The 23,645-nt window shown below is 45.1% G+C and overlaps 1 protein-coding gene across 1 annotated transcript in view; it reads left to right on the top strand.

The window, feature by feature from the left end:
- Nucleotides 1-23,645, top strand: part of SLC2A9 (solute carrier family 2 member 9) — a 191,052-nt gene that overhangs the window by 121,253 nt on the left and 46,154 nt on the right. The window contains 2 exon segments of the mRNA XM_049885313.1: nucleotides 3,373-3,406; nucleotides 3,409-3,504. Of these exon segments, the coding sequence (XP_049741270.1) occupies nucleotides 3,373-3,406; nucleotides 3,409-3,504 (130 nt within the window).

A 23,645-nucleotide genomic window follows, 5' to 3' on the forward strand; every position in this document is an offset into this window, starting at 1 on the left:
GCACTGGGTTTGGTTTGGTTTGGTTTTGGTGATTGTTAAGATTGTGTGTCAACTTGGCTGGGCCATGATTCTCAGTGGTTTGGCAGTTATAATGTAGTTTGGTAAAAAGGGTAGCTAGTAATAATGTGATCACTTCTATGATGAGATCTGTTATGAGCAGCCAGTCAGTCGAAAGGGAGTTTCCTTGGGGGTGTGGCCTGCATGCAATACAGTTGGACTTTCTGGCAAAGCTCGTTGGCTCCTGCTTGCTCTGGATCCGGCAGCTTGCTCCTGTTCATCTGACTTGAGTTAGCAGCCTTACCTGCTGCTCCTGTGATTCACCAGCCTCGGCAGCCTGTGAGCCAGTGGTGTGCTGTCTGACCTGCCGGTCTTGGATGCACCAGACCCTGCGGCTACGTGAGTCAGGAGAGGCCTCCACCTGATGCATGGATTTGGAACTTCCCAGCCTCTACAATCGCATAAGCCATTTCCTTGATATAAATCTCTCTCTGTGTATGTTATATGTTTCGACATCATGCTTGGTAAAGTAGAGAGCCAGCGAAAAAGAGAAAGACTCTCAACAAGATCGATTGACACAGTGGCTGCAATAATGGGCTCAAGCATAACAACAATTGTGAGGCTGGCACAGGACCGGGCAGTGTTGTGTTCAGTTGTACATAGGGTCGCTATGCGTCAGAACTGACTTGACACCACCTGACAACAAAAACATACAGTTTGCTGGTTTTGCTTCTCTAAAGAACCCAGCCTAAGACACCACCCTACTCCTATATGACCTCATGTTAACTGATAGAGTCTTCAAAGACCCTATTTCCAAACAAGGTCACATTCACAGGTACCAGGGGTTAGGACTTCAACATAAAATAGTGCGGCCATCACCCCTATCTAATCCCAGAACGTTTTTATCATGCCAAAAGGAAACCCTACACCCATTAACAGTCACACTCCATTCCCCTCTCCCCAAGCCATTGACAACCACTAATCTCATGGACTTTTAGACACTAACCCATTGCCATCAAGTCGATTCCAACTCATAGAGTAGAACTGCCACATATGGTTTCCCAGGCTGTAAATCTTTTTGGAAGTAGACTGCCACGTCTTTCTCCTGTGGAGCAGCTTGTGGGTATGAACCATCAACTTTTTGGTTAGCAGCTGAGCACTTAACCACTGTGCTACCAGGACTCCTTTTTGAGAGACTACCTTCCACCAAACTAAAATTACTCAAAGGTCAATGAAAGAACTGTGCTGACTGGTAAAATCAGAGTTTTGTGAATATCCATTTTTAGTATGTACAGAAAACCAGTGTCTTTGTCATCTAGCTCTGCTATAACAGAAATACCATAAGTGGATGGCTTTAACAAAGATAAAATGTATTTTCTCACAGTCTAGTAAGCTACAAGTCCAAATTCAGAGCACCAGGTCTAGGGAAGGCTTTCTCTCTCTGTCAGCTCTGGAGGAAGGTCCTTGTCATCAATCTTCCCTTGTTCTGGGAGCATCTCAGTGCAGGAAGCTCAGGTCCAAAGGATGCGCTCTGCTCCTGGCACTGCTTTCTTGGTGATATAAGGTTCCCATGTCTCTATGCTCACTTCTGTCTTTTATATCTCAAAAGAGATTGGCTTAAGACACTATCTAATCTTGTAGATCTCATCAATATAACTGCCACTAATCCATCTCATTACATCATAGTGATAGGATTTACAACACATAGGGAAATCACATCAGATGACAAAATGGTAGACAATCATACCATACTGGGAATCATGAACTAGCCAAATTGGCAGATATTTGGGGGGGACACAATTCAATCCATGACAACCAGTATAACCAGATGCTATCAGATTGACCCTGTCTCATAGCAACCCTATGTGTGTCAAAGTTGAGCTATGTTCCAGAGAGTTTTCAGCGGTTGGGTTTTTTGGAAGTGGGTCACCAGGCCTTACTTTTGAGGCACCTCTGAATGGACTCGAGCCTCTAACCTCTCAGTTAGCAACTGAGTGTGTTAACTGTATGCATTGCCCAGGAGCTATGTACAGAAAGGGTGGTAGAATCAAAGGTACCTTGAAAACCAGGACCTGGACCAAGCACTGGTCATGTGCCTTTTGGCAAACCATTTCCCTGCTCTGAGCTTCAAGAGTCCCTGTCTGCTCTACCCAATGCCATCCTAGAACTTATATGAGGCATTTGTCATCAAGGCCCCAGTAGGGAGTAATTCTCAGAGAATAGCATATGGAAATTTTGCCTACAAGAGAACAACCATTAACAGAGATGGGGAGACTGACAGCTGAGGTCGCCACCAGTTTTGACTCTCGAGGGTTCTATGGATGCGTTCCCGCAGGATCCCAACCTGAAGCCACCTGAACCTCCGCCTACTGCGGGAAGTCTTTTCAGGTCTGAATGTGTCATATTTTCTCCTTTTTTTTTTTTCAACTTGAGAAGTGAAACACATCAAGAATCTGGCATTGCACCCTTTGCTTTTTATCTTTCTCCCTATCAGAATTGCCTCTTAAGAGATATCCTCTCCTTTCAGCCACACATTGAGAGCTTGTTTGGACACCTGGGTGAAAAAAAAAGACTAGGAAGAATGCTGCCTTAATTGTCACAATAATGCCACTTGGACTGCATTTAAGCAGCATTATACACGAATGTGCTGCCTGAAGTGACTTAAAATGCCTCTTGAATAGTGCGTGTTGTCGGGCCTGCTGGAAAATGGAAGACCTCCCTACCTAAAGGGCAAACTGTGCCCCCAGCCCCCATGGACCCTCATCTTAGCCATCTGTCTATCTTGTATCTTCACTGATGGGTCAAAATGATGGCCCTCAGAGGTGGTCTAGGTGGTGGCACCAACATGAGTGGTAGCTGATACTGGACACCTACTGTATGTTAGGGTCCACATCAAAGTGAGCCCATTCTCACAATACAGTGAGATGGCCCTGGTTGTGCCCATGCTACAGGTGAAGAAGAGATTCCAAGAAGCCATGCAAGTAGTTTCCAAGACCATGCAACTGGGAAAGAGTCTGGAGTCCCTTTATGGGTTGCACCATGGTGTCTGCAGGGGCCATGGGGTCAGCCAGCCCAGAGTCCCTTGCATCCACTGAGTAGTGTTGGGCATCTTAGACCCTTGGCCACCCTGATCTTCCTTCTCAGAGTAACCCCACAGGCCACTATCACACAGGGCTGCGAGAATTCACTGACCTCATGCATGGAAAATGCTGGACACATGGGCTGGTGCTTAACCAAAGGTGGTTGTCTTTCCTCAGCCTTTGTCTTGGGGATCACACTGAGAAGGCGGAAACTCTGCAGATAGCCGAACAGCCCAGTCCTCAGTATAATGACCAAAGGCCGCCTCCCTTCAGCAGCACCTTCCTTTCCCTGCAGGAGAGCACCTGGCCACACCTATTTGGAGTGATTGTCCTCCTACCTTCATCCAGCTGGTGAGCCTGCCCTTTCTCCCTGAAAGCCCGCACTACCTGCTCTTTGGGAAGCACAACGAGGCAGGATCTGTGAAAGGTAGGCATGCTCTCCCTCCCCATGACCTCCAGCCTCTTCACAGGGTCCACGCTGCAGAACATGCTGGGACTCGGGCCAGTCGGGAGCAGGACGGGGTGTCACTATTTCTCTCTGCCAGGCACTGTGCTGAGCACCACAGGACACTTTATCTCATTTACTCTTCCCAACGGTCCTGCTGTGAGTGGCTCAGAAAGGGGACGGGAGTCACACTCTATGCAGCGAACAACAACGGATAAAGTGCATAGGTATTATCTATCTGCTGTCATTATTACTGGAAACCCTGGTGGCATAGTGGTTAAGTGCTACAGCTGCTAACCAAAGGGTCAGCAGTTCGTATCTGCCAGGGTCCGCAGTTCGTATCTGCCAGGCGCTCCTTGAAAACTCTGTGGGGCAGTTCTACCCTGTCCTACAGGGTCGCTATGAGTCAGAATCGACTCGACAGCACTGGGTTTGGCTTTTTTGGTTGGTCATTATTACTGAGGACTCCGTCCATGTTCTTATCCATACCCTGGCTTCTAATCTAAATTTCCCAAACATTTAAGGTTCTCCTATAGGGTCGCTGTGAGTCGGAATCGACTCGACAGAAATGGGTTTGGTTTTTAAATGGGTAGGATCTCTGGAAACCCTGTTGGCGTAGTGGTTAAGAGCTATGGCTGCTAACCAAAAAGTTGGCAGTTCGACTCCACCCGGCGTTCCTTGGAAACCTTATGGGGCAGTTCTACTGTGTACTATAGGGTCACTATGAGTCAGAATCAATGTGACAGCAACAGGTTTGGTTTCGTTGTTGTTGTTGTTGTTAATCTAAATATCACTAATGCCCAAATCCAGGAAAAGATAGTTATATATAGTCTTCAGTGTTTAGATGCAACATCTTTTTAAACCCAATAATGCCCAAGTATTTTTTGCATTAATAATGGCATAATGAATTATTAATAATTCCCTGTATTTCTCTAGCAGTTTATGGCTCAGATCCATTTTCTTGCTTACCCCTTATAACATCCCTATAAAGTGAAGCCAGAAGACATTACCATTACCTCCATTTTGCACATGAAGAAACAGGCTTAAAGAGCTGAAGCGACTTGCCCAAGGCTTGTGGTTGTGAAGGTTTTTGGTTGGGTAGATGCCTTTGAAAATCTGATGGGAACTACAGAGCTTTCATTCTTAATGGTGGGGTAGGACTTGAGCCCTCTCTCTCCAGAAGCCCACAGTTAAAAAAAAAAAAAACAAAAAAAAGCTGGCGTTGAGCTGACTCTGGCTCATGGCAACCCCACGTGTGTCAGAGTAGAACTGTGCTTCGTAGTATTGTCAATGGCTGATGTTTTGGCTGTAGATCACCCGGCCTTTCTTCAGGAGCACCTCTGGGTGGACTCAAACCTCCAAACTTTGGGTTAGCAATTGAGCGCTTAACCATTTGTACCACCCAGGGACTCCAAACAGTTGCCATCAAGGTGACTCCGATTCATGGCAACTCCAGGGTAGAACTGTGCTCCACAGGGTTTTCAATGGCTGATTTTTACAAGTAGATCGTCATGCCTTTCTTCCAAGATGCCTCTGGGTGGACTTGAACAGGGAAACTTTCGGTTAGCAGCAGAAACCCTGGTTGATAACCTCCTGCTTTGATCTCACAGGTGGTGAGTGACAGAAGCAGGATTGGAACCTGAGGTCAACTCTCCCCACCACCTCATACGCAAGGAGACCAGGAAAGGAAAATGGAAGGGTGGTGTTCTAGGGTGGCATCCCATGGGGCCAGTGGAGGCAAGCCCCTCCAAAGCCCAGCTTCGGGGAAGGAAGCTGGGGAAGGCAAGAGGCTGGTTGTCAGGCAGGTTGGAGGCTCTGGAGCTGAGAAAGAGCCAAGGTAATCAGATTCCTGAAAGCAGCTGGCTTTGGATTGCTGGAAGTCAGCCATCCCTCTTGCTCTGCCCCTCCTGGCCTGGCATGGATGCCCTCAACCCCTCTGGCTCCACTTGCAGAGAGCCCTTGGGAAATGCTCCGCTTAGGTACATCTGGGATGGGCAGTGCATGTAAATGCATTCCATTACACAGGAGGGAGGGAGGTAGAAGTACAGTTGTAAAAAAAAAAGATAAATATTGCATGTGCAGTTTATAAAAAGAACCAAGATACTGGCCTGAGGTTGAAATAGGATACTGTATTGAAGTTTGCATTGGTACTAATGTTGTTGTTAGGTGCCGTCGAGTCAGTTCCAACTCATAGCAACCCCATGTACACCAGAATGAAACGCTGCCCGGTCCTGAGCCATCCTTACAATTGTTGTTATACTTGAGCTCATTGTTGCAACCACTTGACTGTGTCAATGTACCTCGTTGAGGGTCTTCCTCTTTTCCACTGACCCTGTACTTTGCCAAGCATGATGTCCTTCTCCAGGGACTGATCCCTCCTGACAACATGTCCAAAGTATGTAAGATGCAGTCTTGCCATCCTTGCCTCTAAGGAGCATTCTGGTTGTACTTCTTCCAAGACAGATTTGTTTGTTCTTTTGGCAGTCCATGGTATATTCAATATTCTACGCCAACACCACAATTCAAAGGCGTCAACTCTTCTTCGGTCTTCCTTATTCATTGTCCAGCTTTCACATGCATGTGATGTGATCGAAAATACCATGGCTTGGGTCAGGCGCACCTTAGTCTTCAAGGTGACATCTTTGCTTTTCAACACTCGTACTAATAAAAGGGCTAATTTCGCTCCAGACATTTGGCAAAAAATGGATACTGACTGTGCTGGGCATTCTGCCAGACAGCGGGGAAAGGGGAGATGATGAGGATCGTCCTGCCCTCGGGAAGCGAGGGTCCTGTTAAGGGAGGTGGATACACTCACCAGTGGCTGGGCTGTATCGAGAACTGCTTCCTTCCAAGCACCTCACAAGCATGAACTCATTAAATCCTCACAACCACCGTGGGATGTAGAGCACATTATTACCCCCATTCAAAGGGTGGGATGGCAGTCTTGAGCAAGGACACAAAGCTAGCAAAGGGCAGAACTGGAATTTGAACTCCCGACAGCCTGGCTCTGGATCCTGTCATTGTTGCGGTGTGCCATTGAGTTGATTCTGACTCATAGCAACCCTGTAGGACAGAGTAGAACTGCCCAATAGGGTTTCCTAGGCTGTAATTATTACAAGAGCAGATCGCCGGGGCTTTTCTTCCTCGGAGCAGGTGGTGGGTTCGAACTGCCGACCTTTCGGTTAACAGCCGAGTGCTTAACCACTGTACCACCAGGGCTCCTTCTTAAAAAGCCATACTTTATCATCTAGCCCCTTGCTTGGCACTGTCAGAGATATATCATCCACAGTCTGTTGGCATCTTGGGTGAAAGGGGTCCTGTAACAGTCAGCTATTGCTGCAATAATGCTATATGACAAAGCACCTCAGAACTCTCTGGCTTAAGACAATTTAAAAAAAAAAGCTTGTTGCTGTAGAGTCGATTCTAACTAACAGCCACCCTATAGGAGAGAGCACAACTGCCCCACAGGATTTCCAAGGAGTGGGCTGGTGGATTCAAACTACAGACCTTTTGCTTAGTCAAGCTCTTCACCACCGCACTACCAGGGCTCTGCTTCAGACGGTAGCACTTATTATTCCTGCGTCAGGGCAGGAGAGGGGGTTGTTTCACAAGGTGTATGACCTTCTGCTCCCGCCCCAGCTTTGTCTTTCCTCTCCTGTCTCCTCTCTGCTGCTGGTGCCCTCAGCCATCCTCCGATGGTCCCTGGAGCTCTAAGTTCTGCTCCCTTGAGTGTGTCCAGCACCTTCCCTCCCCTTCTGAAGCTTGCAGCCAGCTGGCATACAAGTGTGTAGCAAATACCTTTGACTCCAAGCATTTATCAAAATAATTTTCTCAACCAAGACAGTTCTTTCCTTAAGAGAAATTCTGGTGCCAGCCGTTAATTTTCACACTGTTCTTTTCCTCTTTATACCTGGTAACATCACTGCTGAAGGTCTGATGCTCCCCGGCTGTCTGCGAAGGCTGGCCAGGTGCCCTGGTGGTACGTGGACCCAGGGTTAAGAGTGAGAGGAGTTAGGTTCCATCTCCTTTTTCCCACTCTGTAACAATGGGACCCCAGGAGAGTGGCCCGTCCTTGGATAGAGACTAAGTTTTTCGCTCCAATAAAATGGGAATAACACAAATGCCTATCTCAACAGATCGGAACGATGATCAAGTAAGACCGTGGGTGTAAGAAAAGTTTGCAAGGTACAAAAATGCTTTAGCAACGTTAAACCCAAACCCATTGCCGTCAAGTTGATTGCGACTCATAGCAACCCTATAGGACAGAGTAGCAACATTAGCTGTGGTGATATAATCGTGTGGCCAAAATTGACCAACCAACAAACATTTGTTGTATATTAAGTAGGTCTCTGTCCAGAGGGTGAAGGAAACAAAGATGTAGAGAAGAGTGGGCATCCTGGACCCAATCCAGGCCTTGGGGTCACATAGAGAGGTTCTGGGACCTTACAGAAGATACATAGATAGATGGATAGATACACAGACAGCTAGACAGATGATGGATGGATAGACATAGATAGGTAGACATATAGATATATAAATAGTTAGATGATAGATAGACAGACTCATGGCGACCTTATGTACACCAGAACAGAAAATTGCCCAGTCCTGCATCATCCTCACAACTGCTGCCATGTTTGAGTTCATTGTTGAGGCTACTGTGCCAATCCATCTCACTGAGGGTCTTCCTCACCCTCATTGGCCCTCTATTTCACCAAACATGATATCCTCCTCTAGCAGTTAGTCCCTCCTGTCCAATGCAAGCAAGTCAGACAATCTATTGTGGTTCATAAGGTTTTCACTGACTAATTCTCAGAACTAGATTCCCAGGTCTTTCTTTCTAGTCTGTCTTAGCCTGGAAGCTTCACGGAAACCACCATGGGTGACCCTGCTGGTATTTGAAATATCAGTGGCAGAGCTTCCAGCATCACCACAACACGAAAGCCACCACGGCATGACAAGCTGACAGACAGGTAGTGGTTAAGGGAGATCCTTCCCTATAATTTCATAATACAGGTGCCAGTCTCAAAGGGCCACTGAGAGAACTAGAGGATGATGGCGCCCTTGTTGAGATGCCTTGTTCCTCCTTTTGTTCAGCTTGATGACTGCGCACAGCTCCACAGGCGCGTGGATTTTCATAGGTTGGATTTACTGATAGAGTCCATCCAGCTCCTCCAAGAAGCAGACACTAAGATAGAATTAAGGGTGCAAAAGTTTTATTGGAATAAGTTTCCATGAGAGTGTCTTAGTTCTCTAGTGCTGCTGTAACAGAAATACCACAAATTGGGTGGCTTTTAAGAACAGACATTTACTTTCTTACCATTGTGGAGGCTGAAAGTCCAACTCAGGGTGTTGGCCATGATGGTTCCTTTTGTGAGCCTCTCTCCTAGTTTTGGTTTCTACTGGCAATCCTTGTGTGTTCCTTGATGTCTGGTTTCCCTGTGTGTGTCTCCATGCTTATTCTGGTCTTTATATAACTCAGAGGTGATTAAACTGGAAAGGCCTCATTAACATAACAAAAAAATATATATAGTATCACGTTCACCAAAAGGCCACTGGGTAGAGTCAATTCCGACTCACAACGACCCTGTAAGACAGAGTAGAGCTGCCCCATAGAGTTTCCTAGGAGCACCTGGTAGATTTGAACTGCCAGTCTCTTGGTTAACAGCTGTAGGTAGCACTTAACCACTATGCCATCAGGGTTTCCAATTCACATTCACAGATACCAAAAAACCAAAAACCAAACCTGTTGCCATCAAGTCAATTCCAACTCATAGCGACCGTACAGGACAAAGTAGAACTGCCCCATAGGGTTTCCAAGGAGCAGCTGGTGGATTCAAACTGCCAACCTTTTGGTTAGCAGCCAAGGCCTTAACCACTGCACAACCAGGGCTCCAAGGGGCCAGAAATTCAACACATATTTTGGGAAGGACACGACTCAACCCATAACACAAAGAAAATGTTCAAGGACCCAAGGAAGGCTGAGAGCCATCAGACCATGATGCCAGTCTGGCTCTGATGGAAGGAGAGAGGCTTGGATGGAAGCCCTCAAGCCAACATCAGCCTTTAGAGGAGTCCCCTGTCTCCTGGGCCAAGACTGCCTTTGTTTGCCTGCTACGCTCAGCCATTGAATGGGAGCATCCGCTGGGCTGTGTGGCCTAAGCACGCTCACATCATGGGTTTCAGGGATCAGTGGCTGCTGCCGTGGGTCAATCATTCTTGCAGCTGGGGGTCTAAAGGACACACGCTCATGGCCACCATGCTGAAGGAGCCTGAGTGCATCCAGAACAGTGCACTCAATTTGGAAGTGAGGTGGAGTGAAGCCTGCCCTGAGGCCCCCATCCTGCCCCTCACTCCCAGTGTCCTCTCATCTGGGACGATGACACTAATGTCACTGCATGTCTCTGTCTCTCCTTACCTCCCAGACAATGAGCCTCTTGAGGGCAGGGACTATGTCTCTCTGAGCCCCATGTCCCCAGCAAAAGCTTTCATTTACTAAGAGTTGAATAAATAGGAGAATAAATCAAGCCCTTTAAATTGTGCTCTAACACAAACAAACTAAAACTCAAAGGATGGAAAAAAATATATCGAGCAAACAATAAGCAAAAAAGAAGAGGAGTAGCAATATTAATTTCTGACAAAATAGACTTTAAAGTTAAATCCACCACAAAGGATAAAGAAGGACACTACATAATGATAAAAGGGACAATTGACCAGGAAGATATAACCATATTAAATATTTATGCACCCAATGACAAGGCTGCAAGATACATAAAACAAATTTTAACAGAACTGAAAAGTGAGATAGACACCTCCAAAATTATAGTAGGAGACTTCAACACACCACTTTCGGAGGACAGGACATCCAGTAAGAAGCTCAATAGAGACAGGGAAGACCTAATTACTACAATCAACCAACTTGACCTCATTGACTTATACAGAACTCTCCATCCAACTGCTGCAAAGTATACTTTTTTTTCTAGCCCACATGGAACATTCTCTAGAATAGACCACATACTAGGTCATAAAACAAACCTTTGCAGAATCCAAAACATCAAAATATTACAAAGCATCTTCTCAGACCACAAGGCAATAAAAGTGGAAATCAATAACAGAAAAATTAGGGAAAAGAAATCAAATACTTGGAAACTGAACAATACCCTGCTGAAAAAAGACTGGGTTATAGAAGACATTAAGGAGAGAATAAAGAAATTCATAGACTGCAACGAGAATGAAAATACTTCCTATCAAAACCTCTGGGACACTGCAAAAGCAGTGCTCAGAGGCCAATTTATATCGATAAATGCACACATACAAAAAGAAGAAAGAACCAAAATCAGAGAACTGTCCCTACAACTTGAACAAATAGAAAGTGAGCACCAAAAGAATCCATCAGGCACCAGAAGAAAACAAATAATAAAAATTAGAGCTGAACTAAAAGAATTAGAGAACAGAAAAACAATTGAGAGAATTAACAAAACCAAAAGCTGGTTCTTTGAAAAAATTAACAAAATTGATAAACCATTGGCCAGACTGACTAAAGAAATACAGGAAAGGAAACAAATAACCCGAATAAGAAACAAGATGGGCCACATCACAACAGATCCAACTGAAATTAAAAGAATCATATCAGATTATTACGAAAAATTGTACTCTAACAAATTTGCAAACCTAGAAGAAATGGATGAATTCCTGGAAAAACACTACCTACCTAAACTAACACATTCAGAAGTAGAATAACTAAACAGACCCATAACAAAAAAAGAGATTGAAACGGTAATCAAAAAACTCCCAACCAAAAAAAGCCCTGGCCCAGACGGCTTTACTGCAGAGTTCTACCAAACTTTCAGAGAAGAGTTAACACCACTACTACTAAAGGTATTTCAAAGCATAGAAAATGACGGAATACTGCCTAACTCATTCTATGAAGCCACCATATCCTTGATACCAAAACCAGGTAAAGACATCACAAAAAAAGAATATTACAGACCTATATCCCTCAAGAACATAGATGCAAAAATCCTCAACAAAATTCTAGCCCATGTAATTCAACAACATATCAAAAAAATAATCCACCACGACCAAGTGGGATTTATACCAGGTATGCAAGGCTGGTTTAATATTAGAAAAACCATTAATGTAATCCACCATATAAATAAAACAAAAGACAAAAACCACATGATCTTATCAATTGATGCAGAAAAGGCATTTGACAAAGTCCAACACCCATTTATGATAAAAACTCTCACCAAAATAGGAATTGAAGGAAAAATCCTCAACATAATAAAGGGCATCTATACAAAGCCAACAGCCAACATCACTCTAAATGGAGAGAGCCTGAAAGCATTTCCCTTGAGAACGGGAACCAGAAAAGGATGTCCTTTATCACTGCTCTTATTCAACATTGTGCTAGAAGTCCTAGCCAGAGCAATTAGGCTAGACAAAGAAATAAAGGGCATCCGGATTGGCAAGGAGGAAGTAAAATTATCTCTATTTGCAGATGACATGATCTTATACACAGAAAACCCTAAGGAATCCTCCAGAAAACTACTGAAACTAATAAAAGAGTTTGGCAGAGTCTCAGGTTATAAGATAAACATACAAAAATCACTTGGATTCCTCTACATCAACAAAAAGAACATCGAAGAGGAAATAACCAAATCAATACCATTCACAGTAGCCCCCAAGAAGATAAAATACTTAGGAATAAATCTTACCAAAGATGTAAAAGACCTATATAAAGAAAACTACAAAGTACTACTGCAAGAAACTAAAAAGGACCTACTTAAGTGGAAAAACATACCTTGCTCATGGATAGGAAGACTTAACATAGTAAAAATGTCTCTTCTACCAAAAGCCATCTATACATACAATGCACTTCCGATCCAAATTCCAATGACATTTTTTAATGTGATGAAGAAACAAATCACCAACTTCATATGGAAGGGAAAGAAGCCTAGGATAAGTAAAGCATTACTGAAAAAGAAGAAGAAAGTGGGAGGCCTCACTCTATCTGATTTCAGAACCTATTATACAGCTACAGTAGTCAAAACAGCCTGGTATTGGTACAACAACAGACACATAGACCAATGGAACAGAATTGAGAACCCAGACATAGATCCATCCATATATGAGCAGCTGATATTTGGCAAAGGCCCAGTGTCAGTTAATTGGGGAAAAGATAGTCTTTGTAACAAATGGTGCTGGCATAGCTGGATATCCATTTGCAAAAAAATGAAACAGGACCCATACCTCACACCAAGCACAAAAACTAACTCCAAGTGGATCAAAGACCTAAACATAAAGACTAAAACGATAAAGATCATGGAAGAAAAAATAGGGACAATGTTAGGAGCCCTAATACAAGGCATAAACAGAATACAAAACATTACCAAAAATGACGAAGACAAACTAGATAACTGGGAGCTCCTAAAAATCAAACACCTATGCTCATCTAAAGACTTCACCAAAAGAGTAAAAAGACCACCTACAGATTGGGAAAGAATTTTCAGCTATGACATCTCCAACCAGCGCCTGATCTCTAAAATCTATATGATTCTGTTAAAACTCAACCACAAAAAGACAAACAACCCAATCAAGAAGTGGGAAAAGGATACGAACACGCACTTCACTAAGGAAGATATTCGGGCAGCTAACAGATACGTGAGAAAATGCTCTCGATCATTAGCCATTAGAGAAATGCAAATTAAAACTACGATGAGATTCCATCTCACTCCAACAAGGCTGGCATTAATCCAAAAAACACAAAATAACAAATGTTGGAGAGGCTGCGGAGAGATTGGAACTCTTATACACTGCTGGTGGGAATGTAAAATGGTACAACCACTTTGGAAATCTATCTGGCATTTTCTTAAAAAGTTAGGACTACCATACAACCCAGAAATCCCACTCCTTGGAATATACCCTAGAGAAATAAGAGCCTTCACACGAACAGATATATTCACACCCATGTTTATTGCAGCTCTATTTACAATAGCAAAAAGCTGGAAGCAACCAAGGTGTCCATCAACGAATGAATGGTTAAATAAATTGTGGTATATTCACACAATGGAATACTACGCATCGATAAAGAACAGTGACGAATCTGTGAAACATTTCATAACATGGAGGAACCTGGAAGGCATTATGCTGAGGGAAATTAGTCAGAGGCAAAAGGACAAATATTGTATAAGACCACTATTATAAGATCTTGAGAAATAGTAAACCTGAGAACACATACTTTTGTGGTTACGAGGGGGGGAGGGAGGGAGGGTGGGAGAGGGTTATTTACTGATTAGTTAGTAGATAAGAACTACTTTAGGTGAAGGGAAGGACAATACTTAATACACGGAAGGTGAGCTTACCTGGACTGGGCCAAAAGCAAAGAAGTTTCCGGGATAAACTGAATGCTTCAAAGGTCAGTGGAGCAAGGGTGGGGGCTTGGGAACTATGGCTTAAGGGGACTTCTAAGTCAATTGGCAAAATAATTCTGTTATGAAAACATTCTGCATCCCACCTTGAAATGTGGCATCTGGGGTCTTAAATGCTAACAAGTGGCCATCTAAGATGCATCAATTGGTCTCAACCCACCTGGATCAAAGGAGAATGAAGGACACCAAGGTCACACGATAACTAAGAGCCCAAGCGACAGAAAGGGCCACATGAACCAGAGACTTACATCATCCTGAGACCAGAAGAACTAGATGGTGCCCAACCACAACCGATGACTGCCCTGACAGGGAGCACAACAGAGAACCCCTGAGGGAGCAGGAGATCAGTGGGATGCAGACCCCAAATTCTCATAAAAAGACCAGACTTAATGGTCTGACTGAGAGTAGAGGAATCCTGGCGGTCATGGTCCCCAAAACTTCTGTTGGCCCAGGACAGGAACCATTCCCGAAGACAACTCATCAGACATGGAAGGGACTGGACAGTGGGTAGGAGAGAGATGCTGATGAAGAGTGAGCTACTTGTATCAGGTGGACACTTGAGACTGTGTTGGCCTCTCCTGTCTGGAGGGGAGATGGGAGGGTAGAGAGGGTTAGAAACTGGCAGAATTGTCACGAAAGGAGAGACTGGAAGGGCTGACTCATTAGAGGGAGAGTAAGTGGGAGTAAGGAGTAAGGTGTATATAAGCTTATATGTGACAGACTGACTTGCTTTGTAAATGTTCACTTAAAAAAGCTCAATAAAAATTATTATTAAAAAAATAATAAAGTGTGCTCTAAGCTATTGAAGAATTCTCATCTGTGAAAGGCCATTGCAATATTTGGCCTTAGAGCTCCTGGGCAGGGAGAAGGCGGATTGTCCTCTCCAGTTCACAGGTGAGCACCTGCAGCTAGAGTGGACTGGGGAATGCGACATTATCACCCTCCTGTCCAGTATGGATCTGGGGTTCAAAATCTGGGGCTGCGACTACTAGAAGGGAGATGCTTGACAGTTATTTCCCATTTGGCCTTTTCTGTGGCCTCTCATTGTCGTTGTTGTCGTTATTGTTGTTAGGTGCCGTCAAGTTGGTTCCAGCTCATAGTGACCCTGTACAACAGAACGAAACACTACCGGGTCCTGCGCCATCCTCACAATTGTTGCTATGCTTGAGCCCCTTGTTGCAGCCACTGTGTCAATGCATCTCATTGAGAGTCTTCCTCTTTTTTCACTGATCCTCTACTTAACCAAGCATGATGTCCTTCTCCAGGGACTGGTCCCTCCTGATAACATGTCCAAAGTATGTGAGACTCAGTCTTGCCATCCTCACTTCTAAGGAGCATTTTCTGCCTGTACTTCTTCCAAGACAGATTTGTTTGTTCTTTTGGCAGTCCATGGTATATTCAATATTCTTTGCCAACGCCATGTTTCAAAGGTGTCAGTTCTTCTTTGGTCTTGCTTATTCATGGCCTAGCGTACAGATGCATATGAAGAGAATGAAAATACCATGGCTTGGGTCAGACACACCTTAGTCCTTAAGGTGACATCTTTGCTTTTTAACACTTTAAAGAAGTCTTTTGGAGCAGATTTGCCCAATGCAATGTGCCTTTTGATTTCTTGACTGCTGCTTCCATGGGCATCGATTGTGGATCCAAGTAAAATGAAGTCCTTGACAACTTGGATATTTTCTCCTTTTATCATGATGTTGCTTATTGGTCCAGTTGTGAGGATTTTTGTTTTCTTTATGTTTTCACTTTTTTATGTTGAGGTATAATCTATACCAAAGGCTGTAGTCTTTGATCTTCATCAGACAGCACCTAACATCATCAACACAATCAAGGGGCTGAATAAGATGACTTCTGAAGGTTGTCCAGCTTTGGGTTCTGAGGTCAGAGCCAGGGCATAGGAGGATAGGAGCAGGCCTCCTAGTAGCAGGCGTTGGGGTCTGCTGTACCCCACAGGCTCACCCAGAAGGGTCGTGGTGAATGTCATTGTCCAGATGTCCTGCTCGCATTCAAGGGACAGTGAGATTGCATGGAATGGGCCCTGGACTAGGGTCAAAGAAACTGAAGAGAATCCAAGTTATGCCATTAACTGACCAAGCCATTCAACTCTCTGGGCCTCAGTTTCCTCATCTGTTCATGGCCAGAGTGAGGTGGTTTTTGTTGTTGTTAGCTGCCTTTGAATCAGCCCCAACTCATGATGACCCCATGAACAACAGAACAAAACACTGCCTGGTCCTGTACCATCCCCATGATCAGTTGCAGGTTGGACAGTTGTGTGATCCACAGGGTTTTCATTGGCTGATTTTAAAGTAGATTGCCAGGCCTTTATTCTTAGTTCCTCTAAGTCTGGAAGCTCCACTGAAACCTCTTTAGCATCATAGCAGCATGCAATCCTCCACCGACAGGCAGATGGTGGCTGTGCATAAGGTGTGTTGGCCAGGAATTGAACTCAGGTCTCCAGCATGGAGGGCAAGAATTCTACCACTGAACCACCATTGCCTCCTAGAGTCAGCCTTGAGATGGTGAGATTATCCTGGTGGGTCAATGTAATCACAGGGCTCTTATAAATGGAAGAGGGAGACATAAGGGAAAGAGCCAGAGAGATGTAAGTGTGAGAAGGACTTGGCCCAAAGTTACTGGCTTTGGAGATGGAGGAAGGGGCCACAAGCCAAGGAATGTGAGCAGACCATAGAAGATGGAAAGGGCAAGGAAACAGATTCTCCCTTAAAGCCTCCAGAAGAAACATAGCCACAACAACGTCTTGATTTTAGCCCCAGTGAAACCCGTTTTGGACTACTGACCTCCAGAACTGCAATATATTAAATTTGTGTTGTTTGGAGTCACTGCATTTGTAGTCGTTTGTTACAGCCCTGAGAGAAAACTAACACTTCTCAGTATGCAGCATCCATTACCTTAATCCTCACCACAAAACCTAAAAAGTTTCTACTTCTTATCTGATAGACAAGAAAACAAAGACTTAGAGAGGTTAGCTCAAAGTCACAGAGCTCACGTGTTGCTCATTGTTCCACTCGAGATAAATAGAAATAGTATTTCAAACAGAAAGCTATTTAATGCAGGGAAATGCTTAACTAGGAACTCGAAGAGCTAGGGGAGAACAGGGTGTCAGACAGAGTTAGCCACTCGAGGCTGGAGCTCATGACCCACTCTCATTGCTGACCTGCTGATTGCTCAACCACTGCCACTGGGCAGATGCTAGAGCCACTGTCACTAACTTGACTGGTGTCATTGATGCTGAGGATGCTGGAGCCACAGTCTCTGAGGCTGAGCAGGAGTTGCCACCACTGATGGTGCTGGAGGTTTGACTAGAAACAGAAGAGGTTCTTTCTTCCTGCCATCTTCATTGTCACATCAGTACCTCTCATTGGTAGAATCTAACCAGAATGTGCTAACGAGGGAGTCCAGGAAATGTAGTTTGTAGGCTTTTATCCCCAGTGATACAGGAGGTGGTTGTAAGGCTGAATTGCTATCATGGATTGAATCGTGTCCTCCAAAAACGTGTGTGTCAACTTGGCTAGGCCATGATTCCCAGTATTGTGTGATTGTCCACCATTTTGTCATATGATGTGATTTTCCTATATGTTATGAATCCTACCTCTGTGATGTTAAGGAGATAGGGTTAGTGACAGTCATGTTAATGAGGCAGGACTCAATCTACGGGATTAAGTTGTGTCTTAAGCCAATCTCTTTTGAGATAAAAAAGAGAAGCGAGCAGACAGACCCCATACCACCAAGAAACAACAGCCAGAAGAATTGCTTGTCTTTTGGACCCAGAATCCCTGTGCTGAGAATCTCCTAGACCAGGGGAAGATGGATGACAAGGACCTTCCCCTAGAGTTGACAGAGACAGAAAGCCTTCCTCTGGAGCTGGCACCCTGAATTCGAACATCTAGCCACCTAAATTGTGAGAAAATAAATTTCTCTTTGTTAAAGCCATCCACTTGTGGTATTTCTATTAAAGCAGCACTAGATAAGTAAGGCAGCCGTGATGGACAAAATCTGACACAGCTAGTAAATGGTGGAGTGTTCTTAGCACCTTTCATTTTGGGGCCTTCACACTTGCTTCTTCTGCCTGAAAGGCTCTTCCCCCAGATGTCTGCATGGCTCACACCTCACTCACTTCATTTAGTTCTCTGCTCCAATGCCTCTCCTCAAAAATATCTTCCCCAATTAAAGTAGCTAAAATACCATGTTCCCCACTTCACTGTCCCTTGCCCTGATTTATTTTTCTTCTTAGCGTTTATCATTACCTGAACTTCTATGTTCCTATGGTCTGCCCACATTCCTTGGTTTGTGTCTCCTTCCTCCACTAGAATGAAAGCACCACGAGGACAGAGACTTTTTCCTGTTTTACTAATAGCTGAAACCCCAGCACCTAGAACAGTGCCTGATATATAGTTGTTGCTGTTGTTAGTTGCCATCGAGTCAACCCCAACTCATGGCAATCTTATGTATAACAGAATGAAACGTTGCCTGGTCCTGCACCATCTTCATGATCGTTGGTATGTTTGAGTCCATTCTTGAGGCTATATTGTGTCAATACATCCCACTGAGGGTTTTCCTCGTTTGCAGGGAGTCCCTGGATGACACAAACGGTTAAGCATTCAGCTACTAGCAGAAAGGTTGGCGGTTCAAACACACCCAGAGACACTCGGAAGACAGGGCTGGCAAGCTGCTTCCAAAAGGTCACACAGTCTTGACAACTCTATGGAGCAGTTCTACTCTGCCCACATGGGGTAACCCTGAGTCAGAATCGACTCAACACCAACTAATAACAACTCATGTTCGCTGACCTTCTACTTTATCAAACATGATGTCCTTTTCTAGTGATTGGTCTTTGCTGATGACATGTCCAAAATTAGCAAGAGGAAGCCTTACCATCATGACTTCCAAGAAACATTCTGATTGTATTTCTTCTAAGGTTGACTTGTTCTTTCTTCTAGCAGTCCGTGGCATATTCAGTATTCTTCTCCAACACCTCAATTCCAATGCATCAATTCTTCTTCTGTCTTCCTTTTTCATTGTCCAGCTTTCACATCCATATGAGGTGATTGAAATGACTGTGGCTCAGGTCAGACATACCTTAGTCATCCTAGTGACATCTTTGCTTTTTAAAGCCTGAAAGAGGTCTTTTGCAGCAGATTTGCCCAATGCATACATCATTTGTGTCTGTACTCTGCTCAAGGTAGCACGTGGCTTCAAAAAGTCCTGGACTTCATGCTTGCAGTTGTTTGTAGCAATCAGACAGAGGCTCGCTTGCTCTAAGGACATGGAATAATTTGAACAAGAAGAGAGGAAGGCTAAAAGGAAGAGATAAGAGTGAGGAAGGTGTGCAATGCAGCCAGCCATTTATACCAGGGAGATCTTTCTGATGATTGCTTTGGGCTTTTCTATACCCAAGAGGTCGTCCTCAAAATAGGAATTTTCCAAGTCAAAAGCGAAGCATATTTGCAAATTCACCTCATTTTAAGTCTCTTCTCAGTCATTCTCAAGGTGGCAGGGAAGATCAGGCTGTCAGGGATGTTTGAATGTGCACTGAGAGAGAAGAAACCAGACCATGAAATAGTATGAAGTGCTCAATAAAGACGTCGGCCCTTCGTGCTTCTGACGGCTCCAGTTCAAAGCAGTTATAGCCAGAAATGAAGACTGACAATAAATTATGTGAAGGCTGCCCTTCCTATAAAGTCAAATATCAAGCACTAGTAACTGAGATTGGCGCTCACAGAGAGCCATCCCTTGGCATACAGTAGGTGTTCAGCAAATGTGGGTTGAACGAATAGACAAACAAGACCTACTCAGAACACAGAGAGGGCATTCCAAATCTGTGCAGTGGCTTGAGAGGGGCTTGTCACGTACTAAGGACCTGCAGCATGCCTCTATGGCTTTTGGGGGGACACGATTCAACCCACAGCACTTTCTAAGCAACTGTGATTGCTGCCTTAACAATGGTTTGGAGCACTGGTAGCACAGTGACTAACAGCTTAGGCTGCAAAACACAAAGTCAGCAGTTTGAATCCACCAGCCACTCCTTGGAAACCCTATGGGGCAGTTCTGTTCTGTACTGTCGGGTCTCTACGGTCAGAATTGACTCGATGGCACACAACAAGAGTTTACTGGAACAAGAGTGGTAACTCTAAAAGGTGTGTATTCTTACTCCCACTTTCCAGATGAAGAGATAGAGGCTCAAGGAGGTTAGAGCAAGCTGCCAACTAACTTATTCAGTAAATAATGGGTGAGCCCAGTTTTTGAATGCCAGCTCGTCTGGAACCAAACCTGGCTCTTTCTCTATAAAACCACAGAATCTGAGATATACGTGGTATGTCCCAAAAAGCATGAGGACAATATTTGATTCAGGTGGTGTGTGACTGAAGGGAAGTAGCTGCGTCAGCTTAGGCAAGGAAGCTTCTTTTTAGCCTTTAGAAATGAGATGTTACCAAATGCTGATGCAGTGTCTTCATTTTTCAGATGTGGAACTGAGACCCATGGAGGCCTGAGGTCACCAGGGAAGTCAGGGACTGAGACAGTACTGAGCCCTTTTTCTTGGCCGTTGGTGCACTGTGCTTCTCATCACCTGCCCCCACCCCCACCTATGGAGCAGGAGGCTGAGCTTTGGGCCACGTTCAGGGGGACAACTGGCCTGTTCAGACTCCTTCAGCTCTGAGATGCTGAAACTCAGTTGATGGGGGCCTCGGTTTGGTTCTAACCTGGGGCTTCCATAACAAACACACCATGAATGGCATGAGAAATGAGTGGAGGGAGGCTTATCATGTGCTAAGGACCTGTGGCATGTCCCTTTGGCTCACCTATGGTAGCATTTGTCCGTGGTGAGTGATCTTAAAGTTGTTGTCAAGTTGGCTCTGATTCATGGCAAACTTATGTGTAACATAATGAAACGTTGCCTGGTCCTGCACCATATTCATGATCGTTGGCATGCTTGAGCCCCTCACGCAGCTATTATGTCAACCCACTTCACTGAGGATCTCCCTCATTTTCATTGACCCTTTACTTTACCAAACATGACGTCCATTTCTAGTAACTGATCTTTCCCGATGACGTGTCCAGAGTAAGCAAGGCGAAGTCTCACCATCCTCACTTCTAAGGAATATTTTGGCTGTGTATTTTCCAAGACTGATTAGTTCATTCTTCTGGCAGCCCACAGTATATTCGGTATTCTTTGCCAATACCATAGTCTGAACACATGAATTCTTCTTCTGTCTTCCTTTTTCACTATCTAACTTTTGGATTCATATGAGGTGATCGAAAACCTCATGGCTATAATGCAGTATCCCTTAAGTAGCTCCTGATCGGGGGCAGGGGGTTGCAGGCTGGTGGGAAAAACAGGGGGACACATCATTGAAGCCAAAAGGGAAAAGCACCCAAATAGAGACAGACACAAGGTGTAAGACTGGCCCAGAAGAGAGAGGCTTCCAGAAGACATGACGGCTGAGTAGGGTCATGAGGAAAGAATGTTCCAGGCAGGCAACAAAGTGGTGGGGTTTTCCAGGCAGCAGGAACAGCATGTGCAAGACACAAAGGCATATCTGGGGAGTCACTGCTCTGGCGGCCCAGGCTGGAGGGGGAGGTGAAGCAGGCATGGTGGACCAGGGCTCTGCATGGAAGATAAGAACTGGACTGCATCCTGGGGCAGGCACAAGACGGCAAAGGCCAGTATGCAGGAGAATAACAAGACCATCTTGGAGGATGGGGATGGGGAGACTCACGGGACACACTGATGCCATGAGTCAGAGAGAAGCTCATGTCCTACAGATTAAGAAGAATCAGTGGGGCTCAGTGACTATCAGACATAAATGGAAGAGAACACAAATGTCTGTGTGACAGCAAGGTATGCAGTTTAGATGACCTCATGGTAGCCTTTGGCTGCCCCAAAGCACAGCCTGAATCCTTTTGAGTATAGTTTAATTGAGAGAGGAGCCCAGGCAGCATCAGGAGTGGAGCAGGGAAATGGGAGAGGGAAGCCAAAGGAGCAACTGAGGTTCGTTCACGAGCAGGATCTCACTGTGGGCAACTGGGACTCAGAGTCACCGAGGCTTCTGGACAATGACCCCGAGCATCCCCCAGGGCTGAGGAAGCGTGATACTCACCTATTCATCTACTAGCTCCTGCTTTGTTCGTAGTTGAGGGCTGTTCTTGGGGGTGTTAACTCCTGCGGGCTGAGTCCACACCTGCAGCCAGGAAGCCCCCAGGCAGAGGGGCACAGGCACTGAAGGTAGGAGGCTGTCAGCCTGTATAAGGCGATGTGGGGGTCACATCCCCTTATATATAACTCCTGCTACAGTGGGTCAGCAAAAAAGAGAGACCCTCAACAAGATGGATTGACACAGTGGCTGCAGCAATGGGCTCAAGCATAATGATCATGAGGATGGCACAGGACCAGGCAGTGTTTCATTCTGTTGTAGATAGGGTCACTATGAGTCGGAACCCACTCGTCACCTAACAACAGCAGCAGTGACACAAGGAGCAGACAGATGAGGTCAGGAGGAAGAATGGGCTCTTTCTTTGTTTCTTGTTAGTGTAAGATAATGAGGCCAATCTGGGGAGGTTTACTGCTGTACACCCAGCTTCAAGCCCCATGTCCAGCACTTCCGGGCTCTCAGAAATACTGGCTGCCCCTGTGTCCTTATGAGCAGGAACTTCATCTTCTTGTGGGCACCCAAGGCCTTCTCTGGCCTGCTGCTCTTATGAATTCCAGCCGGAGGGGAATCAGGGAAGGCTTCCTAGAGGAGCTGGTGTCTGAGCTAAGGCATAAAGAATGAGGAGGAACAGCCAAGTGCAGAGAGGTCAGAAGAACATTCCAGAGAGAGAAAAGAGCCAGATGCATCAATGTTTCTTGCTTTTCCTGATGTGTCAGGATGTGTGTGGTGGCTTTCTGTCTTTGGGCTCCCTTCCTGGAATGCCCTCTCTGAGTTGACAGCCTGAGAAGCCCCTTGCTGACACTCCCACGGCTCCAACTCAGCTGCCACGCTGTTCCTGCAAGTTCCAAAAGGATATTGATGAGCCCTTGGCCAGAGAGGATAGAAGTGGGATAGGAAGGACCCCAAGACTAATCCTACAGTGCCACTGCTGAGAGTAATTGCAAATAGACGGAAAGAGCAGAGTGGAGGAGTCATGGATGAGGGACATTTATTTGGCAATTAGGGAAACAGAAGGGAGGTGTGCCTGGGCCAGGGTCCCACAGGGCTGTACTGCACTAAAGAAGGAGGGAATGGGGAGTGTGGGAGGGCCCACGTCTGGCATGAGGCCATCTCAGGAGGAGCCAGGAGCCTACAACTCTTTAAGGCCCTGGCTCCTGGCCAGAGAGTCCTTGGGTGGTGCAAATGGTTAACTTGCTTGGCTGCTAATTGAACGGTTGGATGTTCAAGTTGGAGGTGCCTCAGAAGAAAGGCCTGGTGACCTACTTCTAAAAGGGGAAAGACAAAACTCTGTTAAGGGCTGACCATTGATTTTGGCTGAGAGCTTCCTGGCACCCAAGGGAAAAAGGGAAAAAATGACTTATAAACTTATTTTCACTTTATAATAGAAAACACACATGTGAGGGAGGAAAGCGAAATGTTTTCCTGCCCCAGAATTCTAGGATTACTTTATCACTTGAATGTTGCATTTAGAACTTTAAGGAATAAAAGAAAAAAAAAAATTTTTTTTTTTTTTGTTAGAAATACT

Source organism: Elephas maximus, chromosome 5 (assembly GCF_024166365.1).
Source record: "Elephas maximus indicus isolate mEleMax1 chromosome 5, mEleMax1 primary haplotype, whole genome shotgun sequence".
Lineage (NCBI taxonomy): Eukaryota > Metazoa > Chordata > Mammalia > Proboscidea > Elephantidae > Elephas > Elephas maximus.